Below are 25111 nucleotides of genomic sequence, written 5' to 3'. Positions count from 1 at the left end.
GGATGTATAACCTATGTTTGGTGTTAAATGGTATTCTTAACTTAGCCATACTGGAGGCCTGGTTTTTGCTGGGCCTTGCCTGCTTTAACGTGGAGACACCGCAAGGCTGCCGAGGACTGGAACTGGAGAAAAGGACCTTGAACTGTACAGAGTTCAGAAAACTCTGCTAGAAAATTCTGCAAATGTACCAGTGGACAGGAGATGATGAGGACAAATTGATACAATTATGTGTAGTGTAGGCTAAACGCACTTTCCCAGGACTTGAACAATGGCAGCACTGACTAAAAGACTGTGAGCAACAGTTTAGTTACCTGAAGAGCCGAATGATGTTCTCATTGACAGAAGAACCAATCAAACTAATGGAACTTGAATCCTGAACTGACGTGTACATGTGGCAAACAAAAACTATAGGTTAGATTCATAACTTCTGATAAGGTTGACCAATTAGCAATTAGTGGGATGGACTGAGAGACCCTAATAAAAAGGCATGACAAGGGGAGAGATATTGGAGCGGAGAGGCAGAAGTTGATGACGTCAGGAGACGCTGTCCGAAGAGCTGAAAATTGGGCTTACTCTCTCTGTGAGCCTGATACTTTGCTGCTGACTGATGACCTGGAGACGAAGACTGACTCGTTGCTGACCCATCTTCAATAGGTAGGTATAACAATGTGACTCACTAATGCGTGCTTTTCTTTTTAGGTACCAACTGCGCTGTTTTAAATATTTTTCCTCTCTTAGGTAGATTTTTCCAAATTAATGTTTTGCCTAAATTGTTTTCGCATGAAGACCCACATGCTGATGCTAATCTGGGTTAGGTAGGCTGACAAGGGTGACTTGGACGGTGACAATTGACTGACTAAATTACATTGCTGAATTAATCCATTAATGTTGAAAATTTCTGACTTGTGTTGTCTTTTGATTGATCGAGATTCTTTTGGTGAAAAGTATTTTGTGATGTTTAATAAAGTTTGATTAACAATAAAGTTGAATAAAGGTTTTTGATTAGAGCTGTAACTAATAAGGAATAAAAACGATTAACCTAAGAAAGATAGTGATGTATGTCTTATTAGTTTTAATTAATGTTTGATATTGAGTATGGTGATGTTAATGGTTCAATAGTCTACCGCTTAACTAGGATACTCCATGCGATCCAAAAGATTCATCGACCTATACGCATCCCCTTGTAAGTTTACTTAACAAGGACCAGGCGCGCTAGCATTATCTATGTGGGCTTTTAACCACACCCACCTCATGCCCATCACTTTCACTCGTTCATGGGCTTGCCTTTCAAAAATCCCTTGTTATCATTGGAAAATGCTTTACGTTTGTCCCTGCCTTGGGGCGGTTTGGTTACCATATTAGACACTGACCCTGCTACTTGGATAACTGCATGATTGCTGATATGTTGGACTGTGAGCGAACTTCTTCAGTGGGACGAAAGCTTGTGCTTTTAGTGCCTGCTGCGCCTGATATTACGTGCCTAGGTAGGATTAAATGCTGTGCTATTTGGGGGGCTGCTCCTTGTTTTGCGCGAGTCAGTGGTTTGAAATGCAGTGTTTTCTCTGGTTTTCCTTATATGATGCATGTCAGTGGGATGAAAGGATGCGTCTTTTGCGTGTCTGCTCCCTGTATTTCGTTCATCAGTGGGAAGAAAGAATGTGTTTTTTTGTTGTTTATCTATTCCTTGTATTACGCACCTCAGTAGGATAAAATGCTGTGCTTTCTGAATGTCTGCTCCTTGTTTTACGATCCTCGGTGGTGTGAAACGCAGTGTTTTCTGTGCTTTTCCTTCTATTACGTGTCTCAGTTTGATGACAGGATGTGCCTTTTGCGTGCTCTTTCTTCTCTGGGTCTGCTCCCCATATGCCCCAGTGGGATGTGAAGCAGCGCTCCTTGCACCTGGTTTCTTTGTTGCGAGCCTCACTGGGATGAAAAGGCTGTTCTCGCGTGGTTTGACTGGAACCGGTACGTTTTAATTTGTCTGTATATGGCGAGGTCCTAAACTTCAGATTCCCTTTACTGTAATGCAGCGGGCAGGAATCCAGGCTTAGAGGTAAGTGATCTCTCCGTGGTTATAATATTTGTATAGATACAACTTTCAACCAGCATTGCTACCCGTCATCGAAAAGAGACATGTCTTTCGTGGGCTTTAGACAGCAGAACTATTTCTGATGTTATTTCGGACATTAGTTCTGTGAAAGACCGTGGCATGAAAATCACCATCTGCCGTGTTAATGATATTTTCTATGCACTGGCATTAGAAAGCAAGGCTGCCACTCATCCAAAGGAAATATGATGAATGGGAGCTTTAAACAGCAGAGCTATCTCTCATTTTAGAGCTATGTGATAGGCAGATGGCTTAGCAGTGCAGTGTCTCATCTTAAAGTGATGTACTTGACAAGAGCCTTAGAAGTTACCAGTGGACAGGAGATGATGAGGACAAATTGATACAATTATGTGTAGTGTAGGCTAAACGCACTTTCCCAGGACTTGAACAATGGAAGCACTGACTAAAAGACTGTGAGCAACAGTTTAGTTACCTGAAGAGCCGAATGATGTTCTCATTGACAGAAGAACCAATCAAACTAATGGAACTTGAATCCTGAACTGAAGTGTACATGTGGCAAACAAAAACTATAGGTTAGATTCATAACTTCTGATAAGGTTGACCAATTAGCAATTAGTGGGATGGACTGAGAGACCCTAATAAAAAGTCATGACAAGGGGAGAGATATTGGAGCGGAGAGGCAGAAGTTGATGACGTCAAAAGTTATACTGCACAATACACAGAACTCATAGGCTAACACCTGGGAGAGCAGAGATCTCACGGGTTGACACTTGAAAGGCAGAGCTATGCGCAATAATGCTCGGATCTCGAAGGCTGACACCTTGCACAATACACCATGCTCACAGTCTTAAACCAGGGACAGCAGGGCTACCCATCACAATATAGAGAACCCACAGGCTGATACCTGGGACAGCGGAGCTAGCCATCACAATATACAGAACTCACAGGCTGACTGACGCCTGGGACAGCAGAGCTAGTCATCACAATATACAGAACTCATAGGTTGACACCTGACACAATACTCACAGCTCACAGGCTAATACCAGGGACAGCAGAGTTATCCATTACAATATACAGAACTCACAGACCGAAATCTGGCACAATAATTTGACCTGTTGTAAGTATTGTGGGCTTTTAACCACACCCACCACACGCCCATCACTTTCACTCGTTCGTGGGCTTGCTTTTCAAAAATCGTTTGTATCATTAGTAAATGCTTTACGTTTGTCCCGACTCGGAGAGTTTTGGTCACCGCCTTTGACACCGATCCCTGCTACATGAATAATTGCATGATTGCTGATATGCTTGACTGTGAGCAAACTTTTTTCCTTTTGTGTCTCTCCTTCCTGCTCATGTTGCTTTGAATCAGCGCCCATATGTCAGCTGTTTTACTTTTCATTTTCAATTTATGTGACAAGTCCAGTTAGGATTCATAATGCCAATGGCTCTTACTGGAGCGAGACCACTTGCATTGCAAATGCTTGTTGGACATGGAGCAAATGCTTGTTGGACAATCCTTCTTTTGGTCTTGTTTGGAAATCAATCACTGCAGATTAATTCTCTCGGCAAAGTGGCGGAATTTATCAGTAATTCCGTGTTACAAGATTAACAAGGGTTGTCAGGTTCCTCCGATTCTGCTAGCAGAATTAAACATTCTGCCCAGGCCTTCTTACTTTATGCTTACCATGTATATAGGTCACTGCATAGATTACATGTAATTTATTTGATTATATGCCTATGGGTATTTGTTTTTATTTTAATTTATCTATCACAATGTGCAAATATGATCATAACAATTGTATGACTACGTGCTTCACTATCAAAAATATTGGGGAAAATATAAAATAAAAATAAATATGAATACAAAAACATAAAAATCACCAACAAAAAAGTAATAAAAATACATAAATTAGCTTTATGTTAAGCAACACTTGAAAGTGAGTTTCTAAACATTTATCCATGCATGTATGTATGCAAACTTACATAATTCAATTTTATCTATATTTTCCATATATATGTATACCTTTTTATGCATCTATTTACGTATCTTTACTCCCACTGTAGAGAGAAAAAAAATCAACTCTCTCCACTTGATTACTCTGTCTCATCCTATACCACTTTCAATTTATCCTCGACTTCCACACCCTCATCCCAATCCTCATTTTACTACAATGATCTCCTAATTAACACTTTCTAGACTCTTCCCTCTCCTCTATTCCTCCTTTATCCTATTTAATCCAATTTACAAACTCACATGTCCCCCGCTCCATTTAAAAACCATATGCTAATCCACCACAAATCCACTTTAGGTTCCGGAGTAGCGTGCTTCTTGCCGTAAAGCGCTTCACCACCTCGTCAACGGTAGTAAGAGCTATATAAAAACAATTACATTTTGAAAACAGCGGTGTGGTATGAATAATGTGGAGTCAAGTTCAATGTTTAAATACTTTTGGAGGATACTTATTTGTGGTTCTGTTACTGCTTTTGATTCCCTTTAGCCACCTACCAGCTAAAGAACAGAAGATTATGCAAATTATCCCATTCTAGAAGCTTATCATGTTTGGTATAAATGTGTGCTACACCTCAGGTAGCTCCTCCCCTTGTGGCTGCGAAGGAGATCATTGCCAGTTTTTTTGTGTGACCACAACTTTTAATACAGTTTGCAGACTCCACCTAAAGCAGAGTACTTAATGTTTTGTTTGACAATGAGTAGATTTTTTGTCACCCAAATATTTACGAACAGTACAACGTTACACTGTAACAATATTTGAATCTCATTAGGAAAAGAGAAACAACCTTTGGTGGTGGAATACCTTTCATGGTATGTGAAAGAAACGGTTCCATTTTGTTTATTTAGTATACCTACTACAAGCATAAAGATGGGTCAATTTAAATCCCCATAAGAACTTCTCAGGAAACGTTTTTCAGTTTCTTTTAAGTGCCACGCATCATGGGTTAGACTCACCCATTTCAGTACTTGTCCCTACATTGGTGTATTTAAATGAAATGTTATACAGATTAGAGGTTCCCTTGCCTCTCGGATTGCTCTAGGTGCTTTCAGCATATTCAAAATGAATACAACAGCCATCCTGCTCCTCAGAACTCATGGCAGAGCCCAGGGTCAAGTAGAAATACGTCTTATTTTTTTATTTTTTTTAAGTATAGCTTTAATATTTTTGCACTTGTATGTCATGGAGATTATGACTGGCGCCTGGGGCAGACCCTGGCCCTTTATCTGATGGGGATGTGCACTCAGGAAGCAAAGAAAGATGCCCTTTCCGAATCTGGCCACATGTGAAGCCAAGTGGTGGTCTTGTCAGAGTGCTGGGGATATTCCTGTGACTGAGAAGCGGTGAGGAAGATCCACTGCTGTCCTTCGACTGTACACAGAATGCTGCCTGAATCCAACATTGATGTGAGAGCGCAGAGAACCTGCGAGCTAGCCTTTTATGCCATACATTTTATGTAATTGTCATTTTATTCACAAATACCTGTGCTGTAACCTGGAATTGGTCACAGTGGAGATGGAACAGATGTTATTTCCTTGGAAAGTAGAACATGGGCTCAAAGTGGTTTTTGGTGGTAGGTGCTTGGAGACAACCATGTGCTGTCTTTGATGGACGTTAATGTTATGGCTTAACTAAAGTATATACGTGGCATAACCTATAAGTTTACCATACAGCTGAGCTAGCCCTAAAAATTAATATTAGGGTGCTATGCATTTCTGCAAGTTGGTTCTAGTAGCAAAGGGAAGCACTTTAGTTACCTTGCACAAGAACTTTAGGAGCGCTGGGCAACTTCAAAGCAGTTATTGTACCACAACACAGGCTAATTTGTGAAACTGGCCTCGCTACATGGGCATTACTGCTGCCCTCTGCACCACTTGAAGTGCCACACATAAGGCAGAGAAATGTCACTCATAAGCAAACTAAAAAGTTGGAAATTTTACACATAAGCAATCTCAAATCTTAGCAGCTTTTGGCCGGGGAGCATAGAAAAGAAAATAAGGATGTCTGAGAAGCTCACATCACTGTGTTGAGAACATAAGAGTCCATTATGACCAATACATGACTTTCACCTCAACAATTCAATGCTATTTCCTATATTGAACAAGACTGACATGGAAGATTCATAACAATGCAATCTATCTTATTTTATGGGTTTGCAGTATGAGTGCTCCTGTAGAGGGAAAAGTCTGGTGTTTGTCTTTACACAGTCGGACAGGACTGCAGTTGGGTGATGGAAGACTCCATAAATCCTTGCTTATTTCACCTATGATGACTGCTGACTGTTTATGACTGATTAACTACAAGAATCCTCTCTGATAAAGTAAGAATTTACCGGAATGCATGGAAACAACTGAATGCAATCAAAAATCGACCCAATAACGCATTTCTTGCTAAAATACAGTGTGAAATGACAGGTTTGCATTTTGCATAATTAAGAGCAAGTTCACATAATTCTGCCATATTGTGGTGCAATTACGCAAAAGCAAATAGGCTAATTTCGCACAACACACTGATAACAATAACAACTTTCCCCTTGTCAGATTCCACATACTGACCAGGTTTTCTGATGTTTTAGGAGCAGTTAGGAAATATATCTGTAGGAAAGTAGGATCTTTCTGGCATAGGTACCCCCACTTTTTGCCTGGTGTCAGTGTGTACTGACTGTAGTACACTGGGATCCTGCTAACCAGTATCCCAGTGTCTATGTTCTCTCCCCTAAATTTAATTGGTAAGCAACTTTTACACACCACAACTGGCATAGTGGTGTACCCCTGTAAGTCCCTAGTAAATTGTACTTGGGTAGCCATAGCCTTGGTACAACCAGAGGACCCCAATGGACTGCAGTATGTATTATGCCACCCATAACAGCCCATGTAAACTGACTACAGGTCTGCCACTGAAGCCTGTGTGGAATGGTGCATGCACCTTTCACCCCAGATATAAGGTTCCCCTTATATCATGGTCACTGCAGCACTCTGACTCTATAAGTCACCCCTAAGGCAGGCCCTTCAGACAAAGAGCAAGGTATGATTCTAAGTGTGAAGGTACCTGCATGAGCAGAGGCACACCTGCAAACCCCAGAGCCTTGTGAGATCTGGGTTTAATCCATTGTTACCTTGCTCGCCACGTCACCCCAGTTTGGACCCAGCTATATACAAATCAGTCTTGACCCTGTTCCTCGAGGGAACAGTCCAGTCCAAACTGCTAGGCCAGGTCCTCCCTGGACAGGAAACAAGCATCCTGGGACCGGTTTCAGGGTATCACCCTTCATCAGCCAGGCTAGCTTGAATCCAGTGGCGCAGCGAGCAAGGGACCCACATGATCAAGACCGAGAGGTCGAAACACGTTGGTGGTGTCTTCTCTTTTTTATACTTCTTTGGATAGAAGCAATAAAACTCTCCTTGAGTGCAACAAATCAATTGTCTTACAATTGTTGGTGTTGGATATGTCAGAGGAATGGTCCCTTCCTCACGTTTGCACCCGTAAAATGTGTGCGCCACAAGGTGGACCTAGGATGGTATAATATATATATATATATATATATATATATATATATATATATATATATATATACACATATATACATACATACATACACACGCACATATATATACATATATATATTGAGAGAGAGAGAGAAAGCGCTCTACATTGTAGGCTTAGCGAGAACATACGGGGGGCTAAAAGCCCATCCACTGCTTACCATTAGCTGGCTTTCTTTTCACTTCTATTTGCCTGCTTTTAATTCATGCCAGAGTTTGTCAATCATGTGTTTGTCACACCCATAGAGCATTCCCTCTTTACCATCACTTTTGGTTGGCTAGCTTCTATGTTTCTTCTGCTTTCTTTTCAAGCACTACTTTTTTATTTTCGGGTTAAGCACTCCACAAGAGTGCATGCTTAGTTTCTAGTTGTTTCCCTCTTGTACTTCACTTGCTCTGCACTTTGTGCTGCTCGCTGTTGTCCTTGTGCTTCTTCCCTACCTCCCTCTATGCTGCGCTCAACCTTAAGTTCTTCTCCCATTGCTTTCTCACTTGTGTGCATCTCTCCACCTACCTCTCTTCATTACTCTCACCCATTGCTTCTCCTGCCCAACTCTGCCCTCTGTGCTGCTTCCCCCACCCTGCCCTGCCCCTCTCACCAGTTTCTTCACATACTGCCCCTATTGCCTGCTAACCCATGTGCTTCTTTCCAACCCGCTCCACGTTGCTTTCTCGTCCACTGCTTCTCCTCCTAAGCCCCCTGGGTTGCTTTGTTCGCCCACCTCTGGGGTGCCTCTGCACTCCACCATATTGCTTTCATGACCCTCCCCGTTACTTTTCCCTGTTATTTTTCCCCTACCCCAAAAAATATTTTTCCAGCATTCATTTCTGATCGGTAACTAAAAAGTTGAACACGCCCACAACATGACACCTATCAGCCACGTGAAAGGCTTATTCTTTAGCCATGCTGCATAGCATCGGGATGCTATGTGGCATACGCTATGCTCATATACAAGCCTCACGTGTAGCTGCTGCAATATGCTATCACATTACAGTATACATATTGAGAGACATTTTAAGACTACCTGATTTTAATGTTGGAGATATTATGCCACAACCCAGTTCCTTCACTCCTTGTAGTAGGAATCATACTTTCTTGTATAAAATCCTACTAATACAAGTTATGCTGTTCAGGAGGATGCAGTCAGCAGCCTCTTACCTCATTGTCAGACTCCACAAGCACTTGATCGTATTCACTAAGGGCCACTAGAAACATGATGGACGTGACATTTTCAAAGCAGTGTATCCATTTTCTTCTTTCGGATCGCTGGCCCCCGACATCCACCATTCTGCAAAGTAATGAGAACCATATCAAAAACATTCAAAAAGCTCCACATAAATCATCAACTTAGGGAGAACAATTCACCCCAAACATGTTAAACAAATGATTATGCATTGCTGGTGTTCATGTAAACCTTGTCAAACATGGTTACTAATATCACTCCTCACTTCCCTACAACTCTTCGAAGAACTGTCTTTTCTCATCCCTTCTGTCGACAGAATTCAACCAGAGACTGTATTATATACTTGGCGCACTGCCAAGGTGTCGACTGCAATGTACCCTCAGAACATGTGTGTCCAGTGGAAAGAGACAGCGTGTGTAATTCCAGAAGAAAATACACTCTGCTCAACACAGCCTTCAACTAGGACAGTTAGTGCCCAATACCATCGCAAGGCTCAGACTTGTTCACCAACCCATGAGGCACACAATAACCATGCTCCTAGACAGCTTATTTGTGCCTGCCTGTGTTTCAAAACCGTGCACAAGTGCAGGGGCAAACACGTTTTCTCATTACCTCAGGGCCACAGTCCTCCTTGGGCTCATACCTGAGCACATTTTGCACCAGTGCTAAAAGCCTGCACATGCAGTGCCTTTTCCAGTACCAAATTGCCATCAGGGTGCAAAAAGCAGACATAAGCACCTGTTGCTCCCCGGGAGCACCAGACCAGAGGAACATAGTGCCTCTTACAGGCTGAATAATCAACCTAAACAAGAACAAGGATGATATCCAGTCCTCCGGGCACAGAGCAAAAAGAACCTGAGCCACAAGCAAATATTGTTAATGTGTCTTTTCAGCCTCTGAACACCTTCTTACCGAGGTCCAATATGGGTCTGAGCCCTTTATTCTACTTGGGTAAAAGAAAGTACAGTAGCAGGAATAACAACCCTCTCCTTTTTCCTAGCTCAGAACTCTCTTGATGGGTCTCTTGTTCAGTAGTAAATTTACCTTCCTCAAAAAGATGATAGTTTGGTCTGATAAAACTTAGGCGGAGAATGTGCAGATGGGATGAAATGAAAGGTAGGGCTAGCACCTTTAAATGATCTGATGGTCCTCCAGTTGGGGAGAAAAATGAAAATGTCACTTACCCAGTGTACATCTGTTCGTGGCATCAGTCGCTGAGATTCACATGTTCTGCAATAGCTCGCCATCTGGTGTTGGGTCGGAGTGTTACAAGTTGTTTTTCTTCGAAGAAGTGTTTTCGAGTCACGGGACCGAGTGACTCCTCCTTCTGTGCTCATTGCGCATGGGCGTCGACTCCATCTTCGATTGTTTTCCCCGCAGAGGGTGAGGTAGGAGTTGTACTATAGTAATAGTGCCCGCGCAATGAAATGTGTAAGTATGTACCTATTAAAGGTTTAAATAATATATATACAAATGTACAAAATTGAAGGTAACTTCTGAACTGCTACAGGCTTCCGGGGAGGTGGGTGGGCACATGTGAATCTCAGCGACTGATGCCACGAACAGATGTACACTGGGTAAGTGACATTTTCAGTTCGATGGCATCTGTCGCTGTAGATACACATGTTCTGCATAGACTAGTAAGCAGTTATTTCCCCATAAGCGGTGGTTTAGCCTGTAGGAGTAGAAGTTGTCTGAAATAGAGTTCTTAATACAGCTTGACCTACTGTAGCTTGTTGTGCGGATAGCACATCTATACAGTAGTGTTTGGTGAATGTGTGAGGCGTAGACCATGTGGCTGCCTTACATATTTCATGCATTGGGATGTTTCCTAAAAAGGCCATTGAAGCACCTTTTTTCCTTGTTGAATGTGCCCTGGGAGTAATGGGCAGTTGTCTTTTTGCTTTAAGGTAGCAGATTTGGATGCATTTAACTATCCATCTGGCTATACCTTGTTTTGATATTGGGTTACCTGCATGAGGTTTTTGGAATGCAATAAATAGCTGTTTAGTCTTTCTGATGTTCTTTGTTCTGTCAATGTAGTACATTAATGCTCTTTTGACATCTAATGTATGTAGTGCTCTTTCAGCCACAGAATCTGGCTGTGGGAAAAAAACTGGTAGTTCTACCGTTTGATTTAGATGGAACGGTGAAATAACTTTTGGTAAAAATTTTGGATTAGGTCGTAGGACGACCTTATTTTTATGTATTTGTATAAAAGGTTCTTGTGTTGTGAACGCTTGAATTTCACTTACTCTTCTTAGAGATGTAATGGCGATGAGAAAGGCAACTTTCCAGGTTAGGAATTGTATTCCGCAAGAGTGCATGGGTTCGAAAGATGGGCCCATGAGTCTTGTTAGGACCACGTTTAGGTTCCATGAAGGAACAGGTGGTGTTCTTGGTGGTATAATTCTTTTAAGACCTTCTATGAATGCTTTGATGACTGGTATCCTATACAAGGAAGTTGAATAGGTAGTCTGCAGGTATGCAGATATTGCTGCAAGGTGTATTTTAATAGAAGAGAAGGCTAGCTTTGCTTTTTGTAAATGGAACAAGTAATTTACTATATGTTTTGGAGTTGCGTGTAGTGGTTGTATCTGATTATGATGGCAGTAACAAACAAATCTTTTCCACTTACTTGCGTAGCAGTGTCTAGTGGATGGCCTTCTGGCCTGCTTTATGACTTCCATACACTCTTGGCTAAGTTGTAAGTGTCCGAATTCTAGGATTTCAGGAGCCAGATTGCTAGATTCAGCGATGCTGGATCTGGGTGTCTGATCTGTTGGTTGTGTTGCGTTAACAGATCTGGTTTGTTGGGCAGTTTGATGTGGGGTACTACAGAGAGATCTAGCAGTGTTGTGTACCAGGGTTGTCTTGCCCACGTTGGTGCTATTAAAATGAGTTTGAGTTTGTTTTGACTCAATTTGTTTACTAGATAAGGAAGGAGAGGGAGAGGAGGAAAAGCGTAAGCAAATATTCCTGACCAGTTCATCCATAGGGCATTGCCTTGGGATTGCTTGTGTGGGTATCTGGACGCGAAGTTTTGGCATTTTGCGTTCTCTTTTGTTGCAAATAAGTCTATTTGAGGTGTTCCCCAGAGTGTGAAGTAGGTGTTTAGAATTTGTGGGTGGATTTCCCATTCGTGGACTTGCTGGTGATCTCGAGAGAGATTGTCTGCCAGTTGATTCTGGATCCCTGGAATAAACTGTGCTATTAGACGAATTTGATGGTGGATTGCCCACTTCCATATGTTTTGAGCTAATAAGCTTAACTGCGTTGAATGTGTTCCTCCTTGTTTGTTTAGATAATACATCGTTGTCATGTTGTCTGTTTTGACAAGGATGTATTTGTGGATTATGATTGGTTGGAAAGCTTTTAGTGCTTGAAAAACTGCTAATAGTTCTAGATGATTTATATGCAGTTTTGTTTGATGTATGTTCCATTGTCCTCTTATGTTGTGTTGATTGAGATGTGCTCCCCACCCTGTCATGGAAGCATCTGTTGTTATTACGTACTGTGGCACTGGGTCTTGGAAAGGCCGCCCTTTGTTTAAATTTATACTGTTCCACCATAGAAGCGAGAGGTAAGTTTGGCGGTCTATTAACACCAGATCTAGAAGGTGACCCTGTGCTTGAGACCACTGTGAGGCTAGGCACTGTTGTAAGGGCCTCATGTGCAGTCTTGCGTTTGGGACAATGGCTATGCATGAGGACATCATGCCTAGGAGCTGTAGTATTGTTCTTACTTGTATTGTCTGATTTGGAGACATGTGTTGAATGACTCTGTTGAAATTGTGAATTCTTTGTGGAGTTGGCGTTGCTACTCCTTTTGTCGTGTCTATTATGGCTCCTAGATATTGCTGTACTTTGCTTGGCTGAATGTTGGATTTTGCAAAGTTGACGGTGAACCCTAGTTTGTAGAGGGTTTGTATGACTTGATTTGTGTGGTTTGAGCATTGTGTGAGCGAACTGGTTTTGATTAGCCAGTCGTCTAGATACGGGAATACATGTATTTGCTGCCTTCTGATGTGTGCAGCGACTACTGCTAGGCATTTTGTGAATACTCTTGGAGCGGTTGTTAAACCAAAAGGCAATACTTTGAATTGGTAATGTATTCCTTTGAATACAAACCTTAGATATTTTCTGTGTGATTGATGTATTGGTATATGGAAATATGCGTCTTTGAGGTCTAGGGTTGTCATGTAGTTGTGTTTTTTGAGCAATGGTAACACTTCTTGTAGTGTAACCATGTGAAAGTGGTCTGATTTGATGAATGTGTTTACTACTCTGAGGTCTAGAATTGGTCTCAGTGTTTTGTTCTTTTTTGGTATCAAGAAGTACAGTGAATAAACTCCTGTGTTTATTTGTGTGCTTGGTACTAATTCTATTGCATTTTTTTGCAGTAGTGCTTGAACTTCTATCTCTAGAAGCTGTGAATGGTGTTTTGATAAATTTTGTGATTTTGGTGGTATGTCTGGAGGGAATTGCAGGAATTCTATGCAATAACCATGTTGGATAATTGCTAGGACCCATGTGTCTGTAGTTATTTCCTCCCATGCTTCGTAATATTGGCCTATCCTTCCCCCCACTGGTGTTGTGTGGGGGGGGTGAGTGACGTGTGAGTCACTGCTTGTTGGTAGTGGTTTTGGGGCTTTGAAATCTTCCTCTATTCCTAGGGAATTGCCCTCCTCTATACTGGCCCCGAAAGCCTCCCCTGTACTGTCCCTGGTAGGTGGACGGTGCGGACTGTGAGGTACTAGCTTGTGTGGCCTGACCCCGAAACCCTCCTCTAAAAGGTGTTTTACGGAAGGTGGTATAAGATCCTCTGCTCTGCGGGGAGTAGAGTGCGCCCATGGCCTTGGCAGCGTCAGTGTCCTTTTTGAGCTTTTCTATGGCTGTGTCGACCTCCGGACCGAACAGAAGTTTTTCGTTTACTGGCATGTTAAGTACTGCCTGCTGAATTTCTGGCTTGAATCCAGACGTTCTGAGCCATGCGTGCCTACGGATGGTAACCGACGTATTAATGGTCCTTGCGGCTGTGTCTGCTGCATCCATAGAGGAGCGTATTTGATTGTTGGAAATGTTTTGACCTTCCTCAACAACCTGTTTTGCTCTTTTTTGTAGATCTTTTGGGAGATGTTCAATGAGATGCTGCATCTCATCCCAGTGGGCTCTGTCGTATCGCGCTAGCAGCGCTTGTGAGTTTGCGATGCGCCACTGGTTTGCTGCTTGGACAGCGACCCTCTTCCCGGCTGCATCGAACTTTCTGCTTTCTTTATCTGGGGGAGGTGCATCCCCAGAAGTGTGTGAATTTGCCCGTTTTCTGGCAGCCCCTACCACCACAGAATCTGGTGGCAGCTGAGAGGTGATGAATACAGGGTCCGTAGGAGGCGCCTTATACTTTTTGTCCACTCTAGGCGTTACTGCCCTACTTTTAACTGGCTCCTTGAAGATCTCCTTTGCATGGCGTAGCATGCCTGGGAGCATAGGCAGGCTTTGGTAGGAGCTGTGGGTGGAGGAGAGGGTGTTAAATAAAAAGTCATCCTCTACTTGTTCAGAGTGTAGTTCCACATTATGGAACTGTGCTGCTCTAGCCACCACTTGTGAATAGGCTGTACTGTCCTCAGGTGGTGATGGCCTAGTTGGGTATGTGTCTGGGCTGTTATCAGACACTGGTGCATCGTACAAGTCCCACGCGTCTTGATCTTGGTCATCGTGGCTCATGGCGGTGTGAGCTGGCGAATGTGACGGGGTGTAAGTTGGCGAAGCCGGAGTTACAGGTGGAGGCGAGGGAGGAGGTGTTACCTTCTTTGCTGTTTGTTGCTGAGGAGCCTCTAGTGCTATAAACTGAAGTGTTCTCTTTCTTTTGACAGGTGGAAGGGTACTGATCTTCCCTGTCCCCTGCTGAATAAAGATACGCTTTTGCGTGTGATCCACTTCAGTGGATTGCAGTTCCTGTTCGAATCTGTGGTTTTTCATTTGTGAAGACATAGAATGTTCTTCAGTATATGAGCCTGAAACTGGGTCTGTTGGTGCTTTTTTCGGCTCCGAAAACCCTGTTGTTTGTCTTTTCGGCTCCGAGGTAACCTTCCTCTTCTTTTGTGCCGAAAAATCTTGGCCTCTATGGTCTTCGGCGCCACTGTCTCGGCGTCGATCCGTGTCGACACCGAACTCTCGGTGTCGATGCTTCTCTTTAGCACTCTCTCGGTCCCGAGGAGGCTGCGTGCCGGTGTCTCGACCGGAGTCGGACGATCTCGACACTGAATGGGCCTTTTTCGGTGCCGATTGTTGGTCACCGATAATTTGGGTTGAGCCATGGCCGGTTGGCAGTGGCGTCCCCTGGGCCTTTTTGCCTTTAAGTTCTGATCTCGACGTCTTACTCACAGTTTTTGTATTGTCGAGTTCGTCGGAGTCTGAATCCTGGATGGAAAAGGATTCCTCCTGTTCCTCTTCTGTCTCGAACTGTCGATGCTCCTTTGGCGTGGACGCCATCTGCAGTCTTCTCGCTCGACGGTCGCGCAGAGTTTTTCGGGACCGGAACGCCCGACAGGCCTCACAGGATTCTTCGCTGTGCTCGGGCGACAGGCACAGGTTACAGACCGAGTGTTGGTCCGTATAAGGATATTTGTTGTGGCATTCAGGGCAGAATGGAAACGGGGTCCGTTCCATCGGCGTTGTTCTCCACGCGGTCGGGCCGACTAGGCCCCGACGGTGTGCCGAAATCTACCCCGAAGGGCACCGAAGCGCTTCGATGTTCAATGCGTCGTCGTGTGTGTTTATCTCGAACCGGATCGCAGCGATACCGTCGAAAATCTTCCGTTTTCAGCTAACTTTCCGTTCCGAAACTCGGAGCGACAGGAACACGTCCGAACCCGATGGCGGAAAGAAAACAATCGAAGATGGAGTCGACGCCCATGCGCAATGAGCACAGAAGGAGGAGTCACTCGGTCCCGTGACTCGAAAACACTTCTTCGAAGAAAAACAACTTGTAACACTCCGACCCAACACCAGATGGCGAGCTATTGCAGAACATGTGTATCTACAGCGACAGATGCCATCGAACTAAATAATTCTGCTATCCGAACATTACACTGGTGCTCATGGTGCAACCTACAGAGTCTCTGGTGTAAAGGCCAGCATATAAACGTACTTCTCCAAATCCTACTCATCCAAGATTGTCTTGGCAAAAACTGCACAGAGCTCCTTCACAATGACTGGCAAGCTCTCCCTGTCCTTATCCCATAGATTGTCTCGCACACAGACGACATTCAAGACCTTAATGTCAGGCTAACTGAAGATAATAACTTATTTCTAATGCATCACTATGCTTAGATTCCCTGCTTAGAAACCATTTGGGTTAACTTTATTTGTTGAAGCTTGTGCCACAAGGCTTTCTGGAGCAGTGTGCTGGGAGAGGAAGAGTCGGACTGAACTATGGAGCAATCGGGCACTGCTCAATCCTGGACATCACCTCCCTCCAGAAACCTTGAACCCCAGTGCAGGACCAAGCCAAATGCAAAAAGGTGACACTCCGCTTCCCACATCGCACACATCTTGGCATCCCAGGCGGGTCCATTCTGTTCAGTAAACAAGGAGTCACGCAGGTGTGGAGTAGGAAGTTAAAACGTAATAACTTGAATCTATTGTTACAAGACACCATTCTTACCACTTTGCATGTGCGCAACCAATTCTGCATCTTTAATGGGCTCTTCCAGGCCCGGCGTGCTACATAGGTTTATTCAACATATCCTGAGCACTTTGTAAATTAAGGTAAACGGGTGTCCTCTCCCCACATTTGAGCAGACCACCAGGTACCTGGGAGGGCTGCGGCGCTGCTGGAAAGCCATTCCACACCTCCCTCGCCGTGATTTCTAGTTTGGCGAAATGAAGGAAGTGACCCAGCCCTTCGCCAAAAGCCTCCTGTGCATCTTGAAAGGTGAGGAAAACCTTGCTAGAATATAGGTCACCCGCCACCTGATAGCCCCCCACCCTCCACTGCTCCACAGACATGCCAGCCTCAATCGCCCAGAACGGTGCAAGATCCCAGAGCCTCAACTCCTATCAAAGGGAGACCTGCAAAGTACCTTCCCAACCACTGTTCCCCAGAGGGCAACTATATGCCTCATCAAGTATGGGACCGGGCATTCCGGCCAACCTCCTTGCATCAGGAGGCGTGGCAGCGTGTTTTCCCCAAGCATATCCTTATGCAGCTTTTTCTCCCAATTGTCAGGGTCTAGTAGCCACAACACTGCATGCTGTAGATGTGCCACAAAATATTAAAATTGCATGCTTAGTAGTGATAGTCCTCCATTTCTTTTAAGGACGGACAGAGCTACTCTGCTTCGCCTCTCAGCCCAGACTAATGAAATTAGCAAACTATCCAGTTTGTGAAAAAAACTGTGGGCTGAGTGGGAACAACAAATTCTGGACTCGGTAGAGGTAGAGTGGGAGGAACACCACCTTGGCTATTGCTGCCCTGCCCATTACCGACAGAGGGAGCTTATCCCAGAACCCTACTGAACCTTCAGACCTTCTATGACCCTGTCTATGTTCAAATGCTTATGCATTTCCTCTGTATGTGTAACCTGTATGTCAAGATACCGGAAGCCCTCCGTCTCCCAGCGCAGGCCCAGAAAGGGGAGTTGGTCAGCCGGTCTCCCTACTAACCCCACACTCCCATCTGGGGGGGGTATCAGTGCGGGGTGGGGTGGGAGAAACAAAAGTGACTCCCAGAGATTAACCATGAGACCGGGAAACTCACCAAAATCAGCCAATAACCTCAGCAATATCGGTACCGACTGGCTGGGAGAGTGAACATAAATCAGCACATGTAAGGAAATAATCTGTTGATCCACCCACTCCAATTCATCATGGCTCCAGTTCTTCGTGCACAGTAAGGCCAGTGGCTCAACCACAAGTGCAAAAAAGGGTGGTGAGAAGGCATCCCTGCCTAGTCCCCCTACCAATCGACCAGCCCAACGAGAGTTCATCCCCTATCATAATGTGGATCAATGGGTCAGTATAAAGAAGCTGCACCCAACTGCAACACATGGGCTCAAATCCCATCCCCCTTCAGTACAGTCATCCAATAAGCCCACTCCACAGTGTCAACGGCTTTTTGCTAAATCTAAGGAGACATGGGCAAACACCCAATCATCATCCATGGTTTAATGCAACTCGTGTGTGAGCCTACATAGATTAAATGCTGTATAGCCGTCCAGCATAAAGCTACATTGATTCTCATGTACCAATCCCCAGATGGCCCATTTCCCTCCTCCCCCCAGAGTCTTTTCGCCAAAAGTTTAGATAATATTTTTATATCCGAGCTAAGCATAGTGAGGGGACTATACGAGGACGCGTCTGCAGATCTCCTACAGGTTTCAACATGAGGCGTACAATCCCTTCCCGCAAGGTAGAAGGATCCCATTTGTTTCAGCCTTGTGGAGGACTTAGTCTCTCCAGTGAGTGCAGTAGAATAAGCATGATAAAACTCAACTGGGAAGCCATCCCTGCCAGGGTCTATTGAGGGCACCAGGAGAATTACCTAATTCTTCCAGGGAAATTTCCTCCTCCAACTCCTGCACACAGTATAACAGATAAGGTAATCCCACCCTGGCAAGAAATCCCTCCATTGCCCCTGCAGGGCCCACCTCAGTGGTACGATACAACACCTTGAAATGCTCCACAAAAGTGTACAGAATGTCTCGCCAGCTGGTCACCAGAGTGCTATTGAGAGTGTGAAGATACAGTACTGGAGTGCCCTCCCATTACCCCAGGAGGATCCACACTAGGAGCTGACTGGACTTGCCCCTCTCCTTATGTAAGCTGATGATACGTCCTAAGTGGTCACCTGTCTAGGGTGTCACAGAGCCTCTGCACCTACTGCCAAGCCTGCATCACTTCTGCACGTGCCTCCGCCTCTGACCCATGCAGATCTGCCAGGCACTGCTTCTGTACCCCAAGCTCTATCTACAGCTGTCCCAGTACGCCACAAGTGGTCCCTATACATATCCATCTCATGATCACCTCGAGGGCCTCCCAGTCAGTAGCTCTGGAGGCTGTGGCCCCCCAACTCTCAGGTAAATATTCAGCAAGGGATGTCGCTAGCACATCCCAATACACCCCATCAATCAGAAGTCCAGGAGGCATGCGCCAAATCCACACTCAATGGTGGCCATCCCCCACCTCAATCAGAGCAGCTTAGGAGCATTGTCAGAAAGGAACCGCCTCAGATGCATCACCGCGATCAACCTTTCAAGATTCACCCCAGCCACCAACATGCGGTCCAGGCAGCTATACATATTGTGTGTTGGAGAATGACAAGTATGCTTCCAACCCTCTGGGTACAACACGTGCCATCAGTCTACGATACCTAAGTAGCGCATGACCCTGGAAAGAGAGCTTGTCATTTGGGGGTTTAGTGCCTGTTTCAGTGGGTGACGATCCATCTCATTATCCAGGATGCAACTGAAGTCCCCTGCCCATATCACGTGAGAACCCATACTACCCTTCAGGAGAACTTGGCTTTGCTCAAAAATATCATCCACATTAGACACATAAGTATTCAGGTCTGTAATGTCCCATCTAGCATACCCTGGAGCAGGAGGTAACACCCCTCTACATCTGCCTCACTGTAAGTATGCTGAAATGGGACCTCACGTGCTATTCGGATGGCTACTCCCCTAGTATATAAGGAGTAAGTAGCAGAAGTTCCCCATCCGTTAGATAAGTTTACTGTAGGCAAGATATATGCACCTTGTGGTGCCTGAAGAATGAGTGCATTCTGTACCTCTTGGAGTGGTCCTTGAGGCCAGTGACATTCCACATTAGGATATTTGTACATTCAATCATCGATCACTACAAATTCAACCCTGGGGGACAGACCTCTGTCTCCCCCAACAATTGGCCATCCCAAGAATCCCAGCCAATGAAAACTAAGGACTGGGTACAACATGTGCACTGCAACCATAAAAGGGCACTCCACAACTGTAGGAATACAGAACATTTGAACACCCCAACCCGACCCCGGATAAACAGTAACACAACAACAGCTCTTAAAGCATATCCATCAAGATCTCTGCTGTCAGGACCCACAGACTAAACCTCTGACGCACAACCATGGCCTACAACTAACAGTGGAGAGGCCCACTTAATCCTATACACAATGTAATGTTGTGCCAGGACCATAGCACAAACCAGCCCAACATATGATCAGCACAATGAGACATGCCCCAAGTGCACTCAGGAAAGCTCCATCCACACCCCCTAGAAAACAGGAGAAAGATAGCATGATACAGTGCAGAGTCACAAATCAGGCAGTAGAATCACTTAACTCAGAAACAGCCGCCCTAGTAGGCAAGTCTCTCCCCAGAGTCCAATGCACTGTTGGGAAGCGAACGCCATGGTACCATCTTCTTGAATAACTCTTGCTGGGCTCTCCCCACCAGGCGCCGAAGTCTCTCCAGACACAGACTTCCCCACCATTTTCTAGTTTGGAATGCTAGCTTCCCTGACACCCTGAGCACAGGCCAACCAGGTGCCCATCCTCTCCTTGGGGATCTTGTTCCACACCTCCAGCCACTTTCAGACATCCTCTGGAGAATCTAAGTGGGATTTGCCCTCGGACAAAACCAGCAATCAGGCCGAATACAGTAACATATACAGGAGGGCCATCAATATTAGCTTAGCCGTAACCTCCAGAAATCTAGTATGGGTACCCTGTATCTTATTGGTGTAGTCTGGATAAATGGAAATCCAGTGGACAGTATCCTTCTCTCGGCTGTTCTGTCTTTACAGTTCAAGATATGGGCTATGATAGCCCATGGTCGTGCCTCTTGCTTGGCTGGTGCTACCAATGCCCGATGCACCCTGTTGATTACAAAGAAGGAGGATAACCCATTCGGCTTCAGGATGTCACAGATTCACTGATCCACAAATCTTTCAGAGGTTCCCCTCTCAGCTTGTTCTACAAATCCCAGAAGACTGACATTCCCTAAACAACTTCCCCATAAGCCTCTAGCCACCCAGTCTTAAGAGGTAACCGTAGCTACCTGTTTCGGTAGTGTGGCCACTTCAGATTGAAGTTTAGCAATAGCTCCTTCAGTGACCAAAACCTTGTCAGATACTTTCCTGAGATCAGCAAGGAGGAGGTTCACTTCTACCAGCTCAGTCTCAATCTTTCCTTTAAGAGCCACCAGGGAGCTCTGGATCACAGCAAGGAGTTCCACCCTTGAGGGCTCCTCAGCAGACAGCTCTGGTTCCTGATCTACCCGGTGACCAGCCTGTCATGTTTGTCGCTGCGAGGAGAACAACAGCTTGGTATTCAGTTTCATAGTGTTTCCCTGCAGAAGGCAGGCTGCTTGTTCCTCCCCATGTAGAGGATCAAAGGGATCCGACAGCCCTACCACAAACAAACTGAGGCCATCAGAGTTGCCGCCACCAGACATCTGGGGCATCCCACACCCTATGTTCTGTCCCCACACCAGCATCAGTCCAGGTCCCAGACATCCTCCAGTCCTTAGGAGGTCCTGGGCCAATCCGCAAGGCAACCCAGAACAAGTGTCCTCAAACTGTTCCTTAGTGTGTGGAAATAGCCCCTGTGGCTGTCCCCCAGCATGTCTATACCAACAGCCACCAGGTGTGGGAACAATGGGGTGACTGTGCCAAGCCACAACATGCAGCCCCCCACTCTGGCACCAATGAGGATCCCCAGGGGCCCAGTATTAGTGAACTGTCCGGTCATGGGCAAAAATAGAAGCAGTATGTGCACCCAGGAGTCCATAAACACAGACTCGGGTACCCAGCCCCCTTTAATTGAGGGACAAGCCCAGAACCACTCGGACCCTCGGCCACAGCCTCCCGCGGCACCAGGGAGAAGGCCCGGGACCCCACTGAAAGACGACCCTCAGTCCAATAATCTCTACAGTCCAGCCAGGCTCACAATGCAGCAAAGGCTCCCAAGATGGCCCCCAGAGACACCACAACTCACCAAGGGTGCCCCTCAACATGGCAGGTCCATGTAAAAGGGGAGATGTCGGCCAACACACTCCTGCAGCTCAGTCGTGGGGCACAGCAACAGAGCCAAGCAAAAGGCGCAATTGGCTGCACTATCAGCCTCAGCTCCCAGGCCCGAACAAGCCTCAAAGGCACGATCTAGCTCAGTTGGGGTGTCTAGGTCCTACATGGGCCTAGACTGAGGTCCAGCTCGGAGGGGACGGCTCCCTCACCGTCAGTCCAATCCCAGGGGCAGGCTAACGCCTCGGTGAGACACGCCAACTGTCCACCAGGTAACCTTCCCTTAAGGGCAGAAGGGGACGTCTGAGGGCCGCCCATGCAGTCCCAACACCACAGGCCACAATGAGCCCCGTAGGCCCAGCTAGGCCTCTGCTGCGGTGCCCAGGCCAGCCTCGGGCCACAACGGTCTTCACTATACTGGAGGCTGCCCCCTCGCTGAATTTTGCTCCGAAGGTGCATGGGCACTTAGGGGTGTTCAGTGTCGGTCGTCTGAATGTGGATGGCACTGTGTACAGCAGGGTTCAGCAGGATTAGGCCGGGGCCATCTTGCATGGACAAACAGTTGTTAAAGCAATAGGAGAGATCTTTAACTAATGCTGTGAGTTTCTGATAAAATCTAACAACATTTTCTTCACGGCCCTTGGAGAAGTATTAATTATTGATTGAAGAAAGGTCTCAGATAGTAGCCTATATCAATATCTATAATATACGGCTATATGAATATGGATAAAAACGGAACGTCTCAAAAATGCAAAATTGAGCAATTAAAGTTTGAAATAATCAAGTCGTAAAGGACTGCCAACTCCTACCACAAAAAGCGATTTAAGGTGGCATTATAGTGAAATATTAAATGCATCTTTCTTGAATTATCATTTATGTAGATGCAACAACATTACTCTTCCCACACTGAATTCAAAGATCTATCTTATTGGAATATTATGTAAGCAAAGGACAGATTCAGTTCTGTGAAAACACATAGGTTTGGAGCGAATGGATTTTATTTATTTTTTACACTGAATTATTCTACATCCCATATGTTAAACTATCAGGGACACAAAAACTGTTGAAACATGTCTTTCTCAGGACGCGGGTTAGAGAGAGAGTGTCAGAAACAGAGCTAGGGAGGGGGCGAGGTTTTGAAAGAAAAATTGAAGAGATTGAGGTCTATCGCAAGGAAACCCTTTGAAGGTGGGCGGGGCGTCGTTGTTCCGGATGTTCCCCATGCACAAGATCGCAAGTTGACTCCACAAAGAAGAAACAGCCCACCTTAACTCTAGCTTCCCTGTAATCACTCACTGCATTTATGCTTTTGACCCTATAAAAAGCTCTGCTGCCGTTTAGCTAGGTTCCACTATAAATATACAACATACATATATACATACATATATATATACATACATACATACATTCACCTTCCTAAAAGGGTTGTGCGAAATGCCACTGGCTGGCTTACTGATCCAGGAAGAACGTTTGTCCACATAAAACAAAATGCAATAGAAAAGACGTACCAAATAACACAGTCAACATGTTCTAAAAACAAACTTCAGACTAATGAAAGCTAACTACGCCTTCATTGTCATTTCATTGAGTGGTGTTTAAGGTCTTGAATGCGAAAACCGACCAACTGTTGACGTTTCTTTAAAAAGAAGTTTTGAAGCATTTAAATATACCCTTGTTAATAATGTTTTAAAATTAGCCGATGATTTCTCCAACCGGATTAAGTGTTTTCATGGGCAAAATCATAGTTATTTAACAGCGTATAGTATGCATAACATCTAGCACATAATTAGCAACCAATACAATAAAATAACAACTCAACTGGATGTTGTAGACATGTTTTCTACCTGAAAATGACGCTTTGTAAGTCGAAGGGATACTCAATGATGCCTGTTGTTGGGACTCGAACTCTAAGTACATCTTGCTGGGAAGGCAGATAGGAAGGAGCTGCTATACGGTCCAGGTCGTTAAGGTAGCTGGAGAGGGAGAAACAACAGGAATGAAAAGATGGTGACAACTATCCCACTGATGCGTGAGCAGAGGAGCAAAGGAACGGGTTATTTACATACTTGGACCAGGAGAACACAACGGTGGTGGTTAACACCAACGTGTTCTCTGCTCAAAGCAGAGTGAGCAGGCGCCTTCTGGAATCATCATCCACAACCATACAAGCCCTAGAGGTCGGACATCTTTGTCATTGGTACACATAACAAGCTTCTCCATGGAGACAGAAGCTACACTGAGTCACCTGTCAATGTGTGATATCAGCTGTAGGGTGGCAAAGGGCTGTTAGCCCGGCACCCTCTTCCCTCCTGCACCAATACCCCAAATGGCCAGTGTGAAGTTTAAAGTATTCTCATGGAGGTTAATAATATAACTGATATTCTCACATTCGTGTTCCAGTTCAAATGGTTTCTTTATTTCATGAAAATATATTATTTCAATTAAAAAAATATTATTACAACTAATTAGTTCATTACATCTCTCAAGAAATCGGAAAAGGCACAGATTACACGTGTGTAGAGGAATCTCCTCTTACTTAAAGCTGCAAAGTAAACAAACATCAAGATTTCTTAAAGTCCAAGTGCAACCTATAATGTACACAAAGTTAACACCGTCCCAAAGAAAAACACTGTTCCTCTATGTTCCAAACTTAGGGCCTGAGAGTTTGGCAGACAGGTTACTCAGTCACAAACGAGAAACGTCCAGAACTTCAATGCTGGAACCACAACAACGCTGTTAACACAAGCGGAACCACGCTTTCGTTAACAATTACTCCCTTTTTCTCTGCCTTAACCATACATGTGCTGAACAACGCACGTGAGTAGATAAGGGAGTCAGCATCGGGAGAGGATGTGGTCAGGTAAGTGGGGCTAGGGGGTAGTTTTGTTTCTAGGGTGGGGGTGGGGAGGTCAGGGTAATTTTGTATTTAGGGCGGGTGGTGGTCAGGTTTTTAGGGGTGAGGGTTGGGGTAATTTTTTTTTTTAGGGGCAGGAGGTCGGGGTAGGATGAGTTCACATAAATGGGGCTGGGAGAGAGTTGGGTAATTTTTGTTGTTTTTAAGGGGCAGGGGTGGGGGGTTGGGGTGATTTTGTATTTAGGCGGGTGGGGGTAGATTTTTAGGGGCGGGGTGAGGGGGTCATGGTAATTTTGTTTTTAGGGGAGGGGTAGTTTTATTGTTGGGGTGGGGGTCGGTTGTTTTTTAGGGCGGGTGGGGGATTGGGGTAGTTTTTAGGGCTCAGGGTAGGTGGGGGTATCAGGGTAGTGTTATTTTAGAGGCGGGTGGTGGGTCCGGCTA

The 25111-nt window shown here is 45.1% G+C and overlaps 1 protein-coding gene across 1 annotated transcript in view; it reads right to left on the bottom strand.

Moving 5' to 3' along the window:
- The window catches only part of LOC138288559 (guanine nucleotide-binding protein G(q) subunit alpha), a 520535-nt gene that overhangs the window by 71049 nt on the left and 424375 nt on the right, over nucleotides 1–25111 (bottom strand). The window contains exons 4-5 of the mRNA XM_069230080.1: nucleotides 23661–23789; nucleotides 8779–8908 (exon numbers count right to left, since the gene is read on the bottom strand). Coding sequence (XP_069086181.1) covers nucleotides 8779–8908; nucleotides 23661–23789 — 259 coding nt within the window. The remainder of the gene's footprint in view (nucleotides 1–8778; nucleotides 8909–23660; nucleotides 23790–25111) is intronic.

Source organism: Pleurodeles waltl, chromosome 1_1 (assembly GCF_031143425.1).
Source record: "Pleurodeles waltl isolate 20211129_DDA chromosome 1_1, aPleWal1.hap1.20221129, whole genome shotgun sequence".
Lineage (NCBI taxonomy): Eukaryota > Metazoa > Chordata > Amphibia > Caudata > Salamandridae > Pleurodeles > Pleurodeles waltl.
The sequence above is the reverse complement of the archived record's forward strand: the minus strand, read 5'-3'. Positions and strand labels throughout refer to the sequence as shown.